Source organism: Megascapheus bottae, chromosome 2 (genome assembly GCF_031878675.1).
Source record: "Megascapheus bottae isolate mThoBot1 chromosome 2, mThoBot2.hap1, whole genome shotgun sequence".
Lineage (NCBI taxonomy): Eukaryota > Metazoa > Chordata > Mammalia > Rodentia > Geomyidae > Megascapheus > Megascapheus bottae.
In genome coordinates this window covers 78852305-78867088 of record NC_143510.1, presented here as the reverse complement: position 1 = coordinate 78867088, position 14784 = coordinate 78852305, and the positions used below count along the sequence as shown (strand labels likewise).

Below are 14784 nucleotides of genomic sequence, written 5' to 3'. Positions count from 1 at the left end.
AGTAATGCTATTTAACACTCTTTTCTCTCCCTCTATGTCGAAAATACAAAGTATAATCAGAAGAGTCTTAAGCAGGCCAACAGTACTGTTTTAATTAATTAGCTAATAGATCAGGTTTCCATTATACTGTCATTCTCTTATTGTATAAAAGGAAATGATCAGATAGACATTCTTTTTAAACCAAAAACTGCTCCTTAAGGAGCATTTAGGATGGCCTGACATTTATGACTGGAAAGAAATAAATATTCTTAAATCCCTCAAGGTCCTGGAGCACAAAAATATAATATGAATATGTATTTTATCTTCCTAATATCAGTTCTTTCATTTTAGGCAACTTGCTTATAAATTAAAATACTGAATCATATGAATCATAATTAAAAGTGAACTTTGTGAAATAAAACTCACAATAGTAAAAAAAAGTAATAAAATTACATTTAATAAAAGGTAGATATATTCTTTATCAAAATTATGGAAAGCAAAATCAACGTAATTTTGAGGACTTGTTTCTCATTAAAAATACGTACTCTAGGGGTCCAGGAGTTTGGCCTAGTGGTAGAGTGCTTGCCTAGCATGCATGAAGACTCTGGTTCAATTCCTCAGTACCACATACGTAGAAAAAGCCTGAAGTGGTCCTGTGGCTCAAGTGATAGAGCTCTAGCCTTGAGAAAGCCCAAGGACAGTGGTCAGGACCTGAGTTCAAGCCCCAGGACTAGCAAAAAAAAAAAGAAAAAGATATGTACTCTAATCACAACATTGCTTCTTTTTCTTTCTTTCTGGTTTTTTTTTTGTTTTTTGTTGTTTTTTTGTTGTTGTTAGTGCCCAGGCACTATCTCTTAGCTTCTTTTGCTCAAGGCTATCACTTTACCACTTGAGCCACGGTGCCACTTTTGGCTTTTTCTGTTGCTATGGTACTGAGGAATTGAACCCAGGGCTTCATGCATGCTAGGCAAGCACTCTATCACTAATCCACATTCCCAGCCTAGAGCATTGCTTCTTATCATTCAAAAAAGAAATATGCATACACTTGTAATCCTTGCTATGTAAGAGGCTAGCCTTAAGCAGAAAACAGGAAACCTTGTCCAGAAAATAACTGAAGCAAAAAAAGGCCAGAGGGATATGGTTCGAAGAGTAGAGCATCTGTCTAGCAAGTGTGAGACCCTGAGTTTAAACCCTAGTACTACCAAAACAAAAAATAAAACACTGGGACCAGGAGTTTGGCCTAGTGGTAGAGTGTTTGCCTAGCATACACAAAGACACAGGTTCGATTCCTCGGTATTACATACATAGAAAAAAGCCAGAAGTGGTGCTGAGACTCAAGTGGTAGCGCTCAAGCCTTAAGAAAGTCCAAGGACAGTGCTCAAGCCCTGAGCGCAAGCCCAGGACTGGCCAAAAAGAAAAAAGAAAAAAACCCAAACCATAAAACTTAAGTATATTTGTCTGTATTAGCTGTCTTTCTCTATAATCACCCCTGGAACAAAGCATGTGCTACAACACTTCCACCACTTACTGGTGGGAAGAGAGTAGAGGCCTATACTCCCAACAGTTGTTTTAAATGACTATTATAAGATATTTCACTGCTCCTAGGACATCAAATGCTTAAGTCCTAGTAATTCAATTATTAACAGGATATTTAGATTTTCATTTTCTTTTTGTAAAAAGGATGGAGGATGTAAGCGAAATTGCTTATAAAAATGGGAAGTTAAAGTATTCCGGAGCATTGGCACATGGTCTAGAAGAGCAGGAGAGGGTAGGAATGACAGCTGCAGGGACATGTGAGTATTGCAAAATGTATAATTGGAGTCAGCTTCTACTTTCTAGAAAATGAAAACAAGATCTTCAAAGTCTGAGAGATAACTGACATGTCTAAATGGCCAATAAAAACACATCTGTAAGTAGACATGAGCACTTGCACCTATTTTCCAGGCCTGAAAACCAAAACCAATCAGATCCAATCTTAACTCTGAACTCAGAATTAGATGAATTAAAACCCCAGTTATTGTATTTTCAGAAGTACATTATACCACAGGCTCTCCAACCTAAATATTGTACCTCTCAAAAAGATTGAAATGATTTAAAAATAATCTACAGTAAATAGTCAATATTTATAAAATATTGCTGTTCTTACCTGTATATTCTCTTTACTGTTAAGAAGTTTTCCTGAGTCAAATGATTGAAATAGCTGGAAAAATAAAAAATATTATGAGAAGGAATTAGTATTAATTCAAGTATTCTTTTAAATCAGACCATGTATCATTTTATTACATAAAAACGTACAAGACATACTCAAACCATAGTAACTTAAATAAAGAAAAAACTAAAACTCAAAACACAAAGCAGCTGTTTATATGCTCAATATTTGTTTGTTTGCTAGTACTGGGACTTGAACCCAGTGCCTTAAATATTCTAGCCAATTATACTACTTCAGTAACAATATCAGCAATTTTGTTTTTTTTCTTCTCAGATAAGATCTCAATATCTTTACCTGGGCTCACTTCCAGTTCATGACCCATGTGCCTCAGCTTCCCAAGTAGTTGGGATTATAGCACATCATTCCTGGCTTTCCTACCAATTACTATTTTAGCAAACTATACTTTTGGCTGGGTTCCAGTTGCTCTTACCTATAATCTTGGATACTCAGGAATCTAAGATCTGAAGATCACAGTTTAACACCAGCCCAGACAGGAAAGTTTGTGAGACTCTTATTATCTCCAATTAGCTACCAAAATGGCAGAAGTGGAACTGTGATGCAAGTAGTAGAGTGCTAGCTTTGAGCAAAGTAACTCATGGACAGTTTAAGTCTCAGGACTAGCACAAAAAAAATCTTTAAACAGCTTTAAAAAGTGGTTACAATTCAACCCAATTATTTTTATGTGCTCTGAAATTTTATATGTAGATTTATAATCCATTTTCATCACATATATATAATTTTCTTCCTATTCTATCCAATGATTCTGATCATTGCCTTTAGATAAGATTCCTAGAAGCAGGATCTTTGGATCAAAAGATAATAAAATATTGAGAAAAACAAAAAAGAATGGTTCAATTTACACTCCCACCCACATTATATGAAAATATAAGGATGAGTGCACTTTTAACACTAGATGCAGTATGACAACTTGTGTCAGTAAACCCAAATCCTGGGGAGGTAGATTCCAAGGGGATTATATTTTTTGCCAAGGGAAAAGTTACAGATACATCTCTAATCCCAGCACAGTGCCCTCACTGCCCACTGCAGGGACCTCCTCACTTAGCTCTCTCTGGGTGAGATTTCCTCCCTTTCAGATATAACATCCCACTTACTCCACTTTCTGGAACTGCCTCCTAGACACAACACTACTTCTTCTAAATCCGTGTCTTAGTATCTGGTTTTGAGGGACCCCAAAACCTACACATATATACATTTTATCAGAAGAAAATATTAAGAAGTGTTATAAAATTCCTTTTTAGAAGCTATTCTTACGGCCAATAATTTATTGAAAAGTTAGTATCTAAACTTGGGAGGATGGTAGAGACTTTCAGTACCATTAATTGAAAAGAATTGATGTGAGACTTTAGATTTGGTGATAATAACAGAATCTCAATGTGAATACAATGTTAGAATACAGAATTTTTTAATGGGTATGAAAAGTCCAATAATAATCTAAAAGACTTTGTCAGCTACTTCCTCCACAAGTGAAAATTCATTAATCCCTTCTTTAAATAACTGGCCTGCAGCCTAATAACATTGGCACCTATTTTAATTATAAACCCTGAAAGCATTTCCTCTTTTAATTACACTTTTTTAATTCCCAATTGAAGCTGGAAAGCTGGAAATTAACTCTGAGAATACAAAATTTAAAGTTAGAATCCAATAGGAGATAATTTGCCCACACATTTATCTTATGAGAGCTAGAGTGAATAAAAATGAAATTTGGAATATATATGTAAAAAGAATTTCACACTTTTGTTGCTTGTTTTGGTGAAGGAAGGGCTGATGCAAATAATCTTGCATCTCTTTCTACACAATTGGATTCTCTTTCTTCTCTTCCTGGACTCTAAATAGGGATGATAACTCTATGATTCAGTTCTTTAACTCATGCTTTTCTCTACCTCAGATTCTAACAATTCCATTCAGACCTATGATTTTCTTTTGTCATTACCAGGATTTGAACTTAGGACCTTGCATTTGCTCAGTTTGCTTCATCAGAGGGTGTTTTACCACTGTACCCATGCTTTTTGTTGGCTTTTCTGCCTAGGCTGGCTTCAAATTGTGATCCTCTGCATCTCATCTTCCTACATAATAGCATTACCGGCATAAGCCACTGGCACCCAGCAAATCCTATGATTTTTAAATCTCTTAATGATGCTCCAGATTTAGACCTGTAACCCAACATTTGAATTCCAGATACATATTCTCTGCACTTAACAATGCCACCTCACCACATGGCTGTCTGTAATGAGTCTCAATTCCTACCCACAACAATATTTCCTTCTCAGTTGATGAGAGCTTTTTTTCTCCTAGTTGTTCAGGTTGAACAATGTAGTTGTCCTTAACTTCTTAACTTCTCTTACATCTTATATCTAAGCTGTTAGCTCTTGCTTCACAATATTCTTCCAAACTGGGCCACTTCCCACCCTCCCAAACTATTACCCTGATCATTATTATGATGCCTCCAATAATTATTTTTAAAGCCTTCTATAATTGGTCTCCCTGTTTATATTCCCACACACAGTTTATTCTCCAAGTAGCAATAATGAGGAAATAACTATTGTTTTCTCCTGTTGATTTTTCATTTGTTTGTTTGTTTCCTGGGTTTTAGATTAGGGGCAAGATGGGATTTGAACTCAGGGCTTTATATTCAGTAGACTGGTACACTAGCATTGAGCCATGCCTCCACCTCTGCTTTTTGCAAGTTATTTTGGAGAGGAAGCCCCTGAACTTACGTACTAAAGGAGGTTTCCAAGGCCAGGCATGGTAGGTCATATCTGTATTCCCAACTATCAGGAAATAGAAACATAAGGACTACAGCTTAAGGCTAGTTCAGGGGAAGAGACTATCTCAACAAACAATCTGGACATGGTAGTGTTGGTACTGATCAAAAGGTTGAGACACTATGAAAATTCAAGCAAAACGGATGGGGGCATAGTTCAAATAGTAAAGCAGTTAAGAAGACATAAGGCCCTGAGTTCAAAACTCCAATATCAGAGGAAGTGGGGGGGGAGGAAAATGAGGAACTGGAAGAACCACCTTCAAAACAATTACTGCCCTGTTTACTCTCCTTCCCCTCAACTCTGTTGGACAGTCCTTCATAGCTCATCATCCCACAACACAGACTGATGTGCCAAGTATGCTTTCTTGTCTGGCCCCTCACTAGAGAGCAATAGCTCCATTGCTTGTTTCATTGCTTCAGTCTCACTTCTGGAATAATGTCTGCATCTAGTACCAATTAATTAAAATAGAATTTAGCAACAAAACACCAACCATTTATAATAGGAAAAGACTAACATTCAATCAAGAAAATACTAATAACTGGACTCAGGTTAGAAGAGAAAGTAGTTAACAACACAGAAAGTAGATAAAATCATCAACTGACTTCTCTCTTGGTAGGAAGGTAAGTAAGTAGACAGAGTTGGTTTGCTTAATTTGTAAACTAGTTAAAACAATCTTGACATACTACACATAGTGCTCCATCCTCATTCATATCACATACACTGTATCTAATGTACAGATACACTTCTATCAATCTATAGGCATAGATACATATATGCAAGTATACACTTGCACATATATTCTCTTCTTTCTTTCTTTCTTTCTTTCTTTCTTTCTTTCTTTCTTTCTTTCCTTTTGCACAATATCTACATTTGTAGACTTTATTTAAAAACAAATAGTACGCATAAGAGCCAAAATTGGATATCTTAATTAGCTCATCCATACCCTGAATTTACAAAAGAAACTTCTTGCACCACAAAAATTAGCATTTGGATTTACATTAATTGGCATTATAACTAAAAACTTAAAATACCTTTAGATCAAACAATCTGGCACAGGGCTCATCAGTTGGGGGCTTAGGTGTGAGAAAGGGCTCATCAGTTAGGGGCTTAGGTGAGAGAAAGGGATATTTAGGAATCTGAACTGATGATACCCTGATATCCACTTTAGTAAACTGACCTTGAGAAGACATAAAATGACCAGCAGATTTTAGTATTACAAAGAACGTGGTTCTTCCCCCACCAACATCCAAAAAACAAAACAGGTATTTCTTTCTTTCTTTCTTTCTTTCTTTCTTTCTTTCTTTCTTTCTTTCTTTCTTTCTTTCTTTCTTTCTTTCTTTCTTGTCATTTGCAGGGCTAAACTCTGGGCCAGGGGACTGTTCCTGAGCTCTTCAGCTCAAGGCTACTGCTCTACTGCTTGAGCCACAGCAGCACTTCTAGTTTTCTAGTGGTTAATTAGAGAGAAGAGTCTCATGGACTTTAGTGCCTGGGCTGGCTTTGAACCAAGGTCCTTAAATCCCTGCCTCCTGAGTAGCTAGGATTAGAGGTGTGAGCCACCGGCATCCGGCTCTCACACATATGATCTTATTGTCTACTGAGTGTCCTTCAGGATGTTCTGTAGACAATTTCACATTTTCCCTACTACAATTTTTTTTTCTCAAGCCCTGACATATATAAAGAACAATTGATTGAGATTCTACAAACACTTGTAAACTGTCAGTAAGTAGATGCAAGGATGTTCAATTTTTATAGTCACTAAGAAGATATAAACAAAACTCACAGAAAGATTCTAGTTCTCATCTACTATGATGACTATAATAATTTTTCTTATTGTATTTTATTTTCAGGGTGATGTATAGAGGGGTTATACTTACATTCATCAGGTAGCGGGTATATTACTTCTTGAACACTGATAACCCTTCCCCTGTTTTTCTCTCACTTTCCCTCCATCATCCCCTCCCAATAATCTTGTTTTTCCCCTTCCCTTACCTATTTCAAATAAAAAATAAACATATAATAATATACCAGGTACCAAAGTCAGCTGCAGTAACAACATGAGGTAAACCATAAGAGAAAAAAGACAAAAGAAATAACTTCATGTAGTACATTAAGAACAACAATCAAAAGATAAACCTCTTGTTTCCATATCCTGGAGTTCATTTTGCTTAGCCTCATCCTTTATGGCCATATGTATATATAGCTTTTGAGCTATTATGATCCTCTGCTAAGAGAATCTACAACTATTTTATGTATGGTGCTGGGGACTGAACCTAGGTTACTTAACCACTGAGTGACATACCCAACCCCTACTATAATAGATTATAATGCAGTACAAGATACATGGAATAAGAAGGTTCATTTTAGGAAAAGCAATGAGCATAATAGAAATATCACTTATACAAGTGATTTTCAAGAGTTAAAGCTCCTTTAGGAACTCCTTTCAGATACTCTAAATTTGAATCCAACCAGTCTCATCTTCATACTTGGTGTGCCTGCAGTCAGTAGCATAGTACTCCCCCATCTTCTTCACTCCTGGCTCATGTGGTCCAAGCATCTGCTCAAGGCAAGGTCACCAGGGCATTCCCAGATTAAACCAAAAACTAAGGTAGAGGAAAATAATAACTCACTCCGATTTAATTTATGCTTTCACTATAAACTCCAGTATTCATTTCAAAGATGCTTCAATTTTTCAGTTTATAAATACAAATTAAGTGTAACAGGAAAAACTGCCTCCTAAAATCAAAATAGACTTGGCAAAATGGAGAACATTCTTTCCTAAAGGAAATGAGAAGTCTGAAGGGTCCTGGGGTGTAGCTCAGCTGTACAGCATATTCCCAGCATGAGCAAGGACCCAGTTTCAATCCTCAACACTTCAAAAAATAAACTCTTAGGTGTAAATTAAATACATTTTTTAAAATTCAGGACTAGAGGTATTGCTCAAGTGGTCAAATACCTGGCAAGCAATCATAGGAACCTGAGTTCAATCCCAGAATCTCAAAAGAAAAAGAATCAGCTTCAATATATGGGACATAAATCAAACAGATCCAAATAGGATATGACAAGAGACATTTTTTATACACAGCATTTTTAGAAATGCTGGCTAGATTCAAAATCCACATACCTAAGGAGGCTGATATGTGAAGAGACTATCTTTGGGAGTTGCAAAAAAAAAAAAAAAAAAAACACCCCCAAAACCAAGCAGCATGCCTGACCTGAATCTCAAACTACTAGAGCAGAAGCCTTCTCCTTCCCTTATACCTTCACATTTACCAGACTAAACCTTCTAAAAGCCTGCAGTTAATATAACCTGTGCAGAGGAGAAACATAAACATCCCTTCTGTGGAAATGCTCCCTAGCTTTAAAAAATGTAACAGTCAGAAATAAAGGTAATTTTGTATTGATACAGCTAGTTACCTTGATTTTTCCAGTAGTTTTAAAACCAGCAGGTATTGAGCAAGTCATGTTTTTTCCATAAAAAATCTGAGCAAGCTCATAAAAGGCTTCTGAAAAGAAGCCCAGATCTATAAGGACTTCAATCTATGGGGTGGGGGGGGGGGGTGGAGGAGAGAGAAAAAGTTTAAGTTAATTGGTTTCACTTACAAGTAAGAATTTTAAAAAACAATCATCAAACTTCTGAGATCCCAAAATCTACTTACTGATGACAATGTGTTACAAGTTAATGTTTACTAGTATAGTCAGTGAATGGAGATAAGTGTATTTGTATATGCCCCTCAGTTACATGCTTAACAAATAGCAACAGAAAGCTGTTCAAAATGACTGTCATTTACCAGATGCTGCTTGCTTCATCAGTGGCAAACAAATAAAAATGGAATACCCATGGAAAAGTTTCAAAAATTAACTGAAGCCAGACTCCAGCAGCTTATACTTACCATCCTAGCTACTCAGTAGGCTGAGATCTAAGGACTGAGACTGACCCTAGCTGGCTAGGGAAAGAAAGTCCATAGACTCTTTAATCATCAAAAAGCCAGAAGAGAATCTTTGGCTCAAAAGGTGAAGCACCTGACTTGAGGGGGGAAAAATGCTGAGGGACAGCACCCATGCCTTGAGTTCAAGCCCAAGGATTACTGTACATGCGTGCGCGTGTGCACATGTGTGCGTGCACACACACACACACACACACACACACACACATTCAAATTTTAAAAATAATTGAAGTTGGATATCAGTGGCTCACATCTGTATTCCTAACTACTTGGTAAGCTGAAGTTGGGAAGATCACAATTCAAGGCCCAGGTAAAATGTTTGAGTCTCTTTCTTAGCCAACAGCTAGAAGTAGTTATGTATGCCTATTATCCTAGCTACACAGGAAGCTTAACAGAGGTGGATGATTTCATCCAATTTCCCACCTGAGCAGGAAGCAAGAATTTACACCAGCAAAAAAGAAAATCAGGCCTGGAATCATTGCTCAGAATTGGGGGTACTTGCCTAGCAAGCACAAGGACCCAGGTTCAAATTTTAGTATTACTCAAACTAAAAACCATTTTTCTTGGCCAGGTGAGATGGCTCATGGCTGTAACCTGAGCTACTCAGGAGGCTAAGATCTGAGGATCAAGGTTCAAAGCCAGCCCAGGCACAAAAGAATCTGAGACTTTTATCTCCAATTAACCACTAGACAGGAAGTGGGGCGTGGCTCAAGGGTAGGGTGGTAGCCTTGAGCTGAAGAGCTCAAAGATAGTACTGAGGTCGAGTTCAAGTCCCATTACCCACACAAAAAAATCTATTCATTTTCATGATAAATAATGGGTTTAGAAAAGATAAAACAAGAGGATATGGTGATACATTGGTGATACATGCCTGTGGTCCTAGCTACTCAGAAGGCAGAGGTAAGAAAATTAGGGTTTGAATTCAGTTTAGGTAAAAGTGAGAGACCCTTTCTGAAAATAAACTAAATTCAGAAAACCACTTGGGATGTAGCTAAAGTGATAGATTGCTTAGCAAAGACAAGTCCCTGAGTTCTAGCCTTATTACAGAGGGAAGGAAGGAGGGAGGGAGGGAGGGAGGGAGGGAGGGAGGGAGGGAGGGAGGGAGGGAGAGAGGGAAGGAAGGAAGGAAGGAAGGAAGGAAGGAAGGAAGGAAGGAAGGAAAGAGAAGGGAAGGGAAGGGAAGGGAAAGCAAGGCAGGCAAGGAGGAAAGAAAGATAAAGCACAAATATTCCTGATGTTCTTAAACTTTCTGAGAAAGTTGGACAAACCATTATACTAACTCTACAATGTATCAAGATAGCGCAAACTACTATTAATGTGTTTTAAAGGTATATACTTACTATATATGTATAGATATATAAATACAGATATTTAAAGGCATATACTTATTATCAGTCAACTGATGGTTATACATTTAGCATGACTTATTTTGAATATAAACCAGATGGATTATCAATCAGGAAATTATAGGAGAAAAGTTTTCTGGTCAAATTCTCTTGTTCATTTGAAATGGTTTGGTTTTCTTTAGTACATCTATGTGCCAGTGTCTTTTGGAGGTTACTTTCCATTGGATGGAAATTTACTGAATGTAACATGTGAAGGTATGCATAGAACAAGGAGATACATTAACAAAATGTTACTCCAAAGAGTCAGGTCAAGAAGGACTTCTGGAAAAGGGAGCCCTTTTAGAGAAGAGTTGAAATAATCTAAAGGAAAGAGCCATGTAAAAACCTGCTAAGGAGACTGGGGGTAGAACTCAGGAATGACAAGGAGGAGGGTTAAGAAGTGGCCACAATAGAAACCAGCCAGAAGGTCAGCCAGAGCCTGTAGATCACAGCAACAGCTGGTAGTAGTGGTGTGGTGATGTATACCTAGGGCCTCAGCACTCCACAGCCAGCAACATGAGGATCTTGAGTTTGAAGGCCAACATTCATCATAGCAAGATCCAGGCTCAAAAAAAAAAAACCTAGTGGCTAGAAATGTAAGTTATGGTAGACAGCTGTTTGCCTAGCATGAGCAAGGCTCTGGGTTTGATCTCCAGAACCACAAGAAAACAAAGAGAAAAAGTAGTGCTTTTAGAAAGTTTTTAACAAAAAGGACCCTAGCCTGAAAATACCTAGTGACTTTGTGGAGTCCAGAGAAGGATAAATGTGGATATAGGAAGTAAAAGACAAAATATGACACACATACTTAAATATATAAATATGTAAGTATATAGATATATAGAAAAAAAGAAAAATCAACTAATCCCCAGAACATCGATCTACCTTACTTTCTTGTTTTCCTTTCAGTATATGCTTAGAAATCTCGAGTGTATAAAACTTAGAAGTAAAAATAATATAGTAGAAATTGGCTATAAATATAACATGAAGATAAAACGTGAAATGCCAGGAGACCATTTTTGATGGGAAAGAGGAAGTTGCTTGTCTACTGACTAACACACTGCAGGTCTTGCCAACAACCTGTGTCTAGTGTCCCCAGTGCTGCGCAGCATTATAAAAGCACCCCTTAGGGACATAGATGGACACTCAGTTTGCAGATGGACATTATACTTGTAGCCCCTTAGAAGAAAAGTCTTTTTTAGCCCGTGTGGTTATAGTGCTGGGTATAGACTACACCTAATTGTCAAGGATGTCTCTGGTTCAGTTCATCCCAACCATCTGACCATTTGGAGATGCAATGGTGTTAAGAAAGGGCACAATATTTTCAGCTCCTGTGAACAGAAACAAGCCACATGGCAAAAAGAACTAGCCATAAATCAACCCTCACTCAGAAATTTTCCAAGTAGTCAATGCCCTTCTAGATATCTGATTTGCTGAGAATTATAAATCTGTGAAGAGATTAGCAGGTCTAAAGTGAAACCAGACCAGTCAATTATCAAGAGGGCTAACAGCTTTTCTTGTACCACGGAAACATAACAGTATGATACACTGACTGTTTCCGACTGACTTCCCTCCCTTCCCCCTCACCTACTCCAGTTTACTTCAGAGAGGTCATGAAAACTCTTTTCATTAAGGCTGTCATTTCTCCCTCTGAATGATGTACCTATTGATTGCCCTTGCAAATTGTATCTGTCAAAACTTTAATCTGATTTTTCAGTTGTTCGATACCAGTGAAATCCCATTTCTGTCTCATTCTGCTCCCCTCTCCACAGTTAACTGGTCCAGCTTTGATCATGTCATTCTCCCAACAAAATGCTATAATTAATCCTCCCTCCAAACCAAGCCTTAGGACAGAAGATGATGCCAAGTACAAACAACTGCTAAGGCTTGAATTACTTTTCCCAAAAAATAAAGAATTAAAAAATGTAACCCCTAAGTTAATACGTTGATGGTATTTAGAGGTGCAGCCCTTGGCCAGGGGAGGGGGGGGTAATCAGTGTAAGATACTGAATATCATTATTGGCTTTCTCAGAAAAGGATCAGGTCTAAATTTGTGCCTCCTGACCCCTCACCATAGGTTGCCTTCTGCCATATTATGAGGCAGTTCGGAGGCTCTCACCAGATGTGACCCTTGGGCTTGGAACTCCTAGCTACTAGAACTATTAGAAATAGCCTTCTGACCAGTGGCTGCCATGTCTAGTGGCTGGAGCTACCACAGCTTCCCACAAGACTCAGGCAGTCTCAGTCTCTCAGCTGAGACAGGGTTTCGGCTCCCACCCTCCCCTCCCCATCGGTTATTGTCTGGACGGATTTAAACATTCAAGTAAAATTATAGGAAATTATGGAAGAAGGTGGATTTGATCCCTGTGAATGTGTTCGCTCTCACAAATATGCCGAGAGAAGGCTGATATATCTGTTGCGGCAATCCCAGTCCTACTGCATGGACACAGAATGTCTTCAGGAATTACCAGGACCTTCTAGTGACAATGGCATCTGTGTTACCATGATCCTGATGGCCTGGATGGTTATTGCAGTGATCTTGTTCTTACTGAGATCCCCTAACCTAAGAGGATCCAACATACCTGGAAAGCCAATTAGTCCACACAACGGGCAGATCCACCAGTTCCTCCTGTGGACTAATTTTGTGGTATAAGAAGCAAAACAATTTGCACGACCAAATGAAGGAGACCACCAGAGTACTCTTAACCCCATTAGAACTGTTTTTCTTTTTGCTCCTGCAATTTGGGATGGTATTGGTTTCATGAGCATCTAGAAACTTCACTTGAAAATTTTTGCTTCTTGTGTTTTCACAATTCCTATTTACAGTATATTTGAGTAAATCATTAAAAAACTACACGGGGCTTTTTTGATGGCCTAAATTTAAACATTTCATAATTCTAGGATTTTTGTTTTTGTTTTTTTAGGTCATGGGGCTTGAACTCCACCTGGGTGCTGTCCTGGAGCTCTTTTGCTCAAGGCTACCACCCTACCCTTGAGCCAAGCCCCACTTCTTGCTTTCTAAAGGTTAACTGGAGATAAGAATCTCAGATCCAGAAAAGGACATCCCACCTCCACATTATAATCAGAACAGGATCAATAGAGACCAAAGAATGGATCCTAAAAGCAGCCAGGGACAAGAGAACAATCACCTACACATGGAAAATCAATCAGAATAACCACAGATTTCTCTGCAGAGACCATGCAAGCAAGAAGAGATTAGAAGGATATATGTCATGCCCTGAAGTCAAATAACTACCAAGCAAGAATACTGTACCCAGCTAAGCTCTCATTCATAACTGAGAGAACAATGAAAACACTCAATTGCAGGGAAAAGCTGCAACATTACATAGCAACCAAACCAACATTACAGAAAATTCTCAAAGATATTCTACACTTAGAAAACCAACACAAGTGTAATACAGAGAAAGAAATGAAACCTAAAAATAATACTATCTAAGTACCACAAGAACTGTCAAGACACAGGCCCTAATGAAAGCTTTTAAAAATGGCAGGAACTAGGGGCCAGGAGTTTGGCCTAGTGGTAGAGTGCTTGCCTAGCATGCACGAAGACCCAGGTTCAATTCCTTGGTACCACATACCTAGAAAAAGCCAGAAGTGGTGCTGAGGCTCAAGTGGTAGAGGTCTAGACTTGGAGAAAAAAATGCAAGGACAATGCTCAGGCCCTGAGCTTAAGCCCAGAACTGGCAAAAAAAAAAAAGGCAGGAACTAATAAATATTTCTCAATCTTAACTCTCAATATCAATGGACTTAACTCTCCAATTAAACGGCATAGACTCTCTAGTTGAATCAAAAAGCAAGAACCATCGTTCTGCTGTCTTCAAGAGACACATCTTGCCCAAAAAAACAAACATTTTTTTGAAAGTGAGAAGGTGGAAGAGAGTTTACCAAGCTAACAGCCCCAATAAACAACCTGGAGTTGCCATTCAGATAAAATAGACTTCAAACTAAAATTAGTGAGAAAAGACAAAGAAGGTTACTACATACTAATAAAGGGATCTCTCCTCCAGGAGGACATAACCATCCTAAATATCTACACACCTAATCCTGGCGCACCGAACTTCATCAAGCAAACTTTACTTTCACTGAAACCATACATAGATCGAAACACAGTGATTGTTGGTGACTTTAACACACCACTCTCACCTTTGGAAAGATCAACCAGGCAAAAACTCAACAGAGAAACCTTAGAATTGAGCAACTGTATAGACCAACTAGATACAAGACATCTGCAGATTATTTCACCCAGCAACAACACAATATACGTTTTTTTCAGCAGCACATGGAACATTTTCCAAAACAGACCACATTTTAGGGCATAAAAAAAACCTGGGCAGATTCAGAAACATGAAATTATTCCCTGCACTCTCTTAGACCACAAGGGCATCAAATTGGAACTGAACACCCATCTCCACCAACGAAAACTCTGTAACTCGTGGAGATTGAACAACACATTGTTGAATCACCAA

General features: G+C 38.1%; 1 protein-coding gene and 1 pseudogene across 4 annotated transcripts in view; one reads left to right on the top strand and one right to left on the bottom strand.

The window, feature by feature from the left end:
* The window catches only part of Cfap54 (cilia and flagella associated protein 54), a 270425-nt gene that overhangs the window by 88975 nt on the left and 166666 nt on the right, over positions 1–14784 (bottom strand). For 3 of the 4 annotated variants that reach the window (XM_090328446.1, XM_090328444.1, XM_090328445.1), the window contains exons 47-48: positions 8386–8508; positions 2126–2179 (exon numbers count right to left, since the gene is read on the bottom strand). In XM_090328446.1, coding sequence (XP_090184572.1) covers positions 2126–2179; positions 8386–8508 — 177 coding nt within the window. The remainder of the gene's footprint in view (positions 1–2125; positions 2180–8385; positions 8509–14784) is intronic. The other variant, XM_090328447.1, reaches the window with a different exon arrangement.
* On the top strand, positions 12639–12999 carry LOC150067383 (small integral membrane protein 14 pseudogene; annotated as a pseudogene).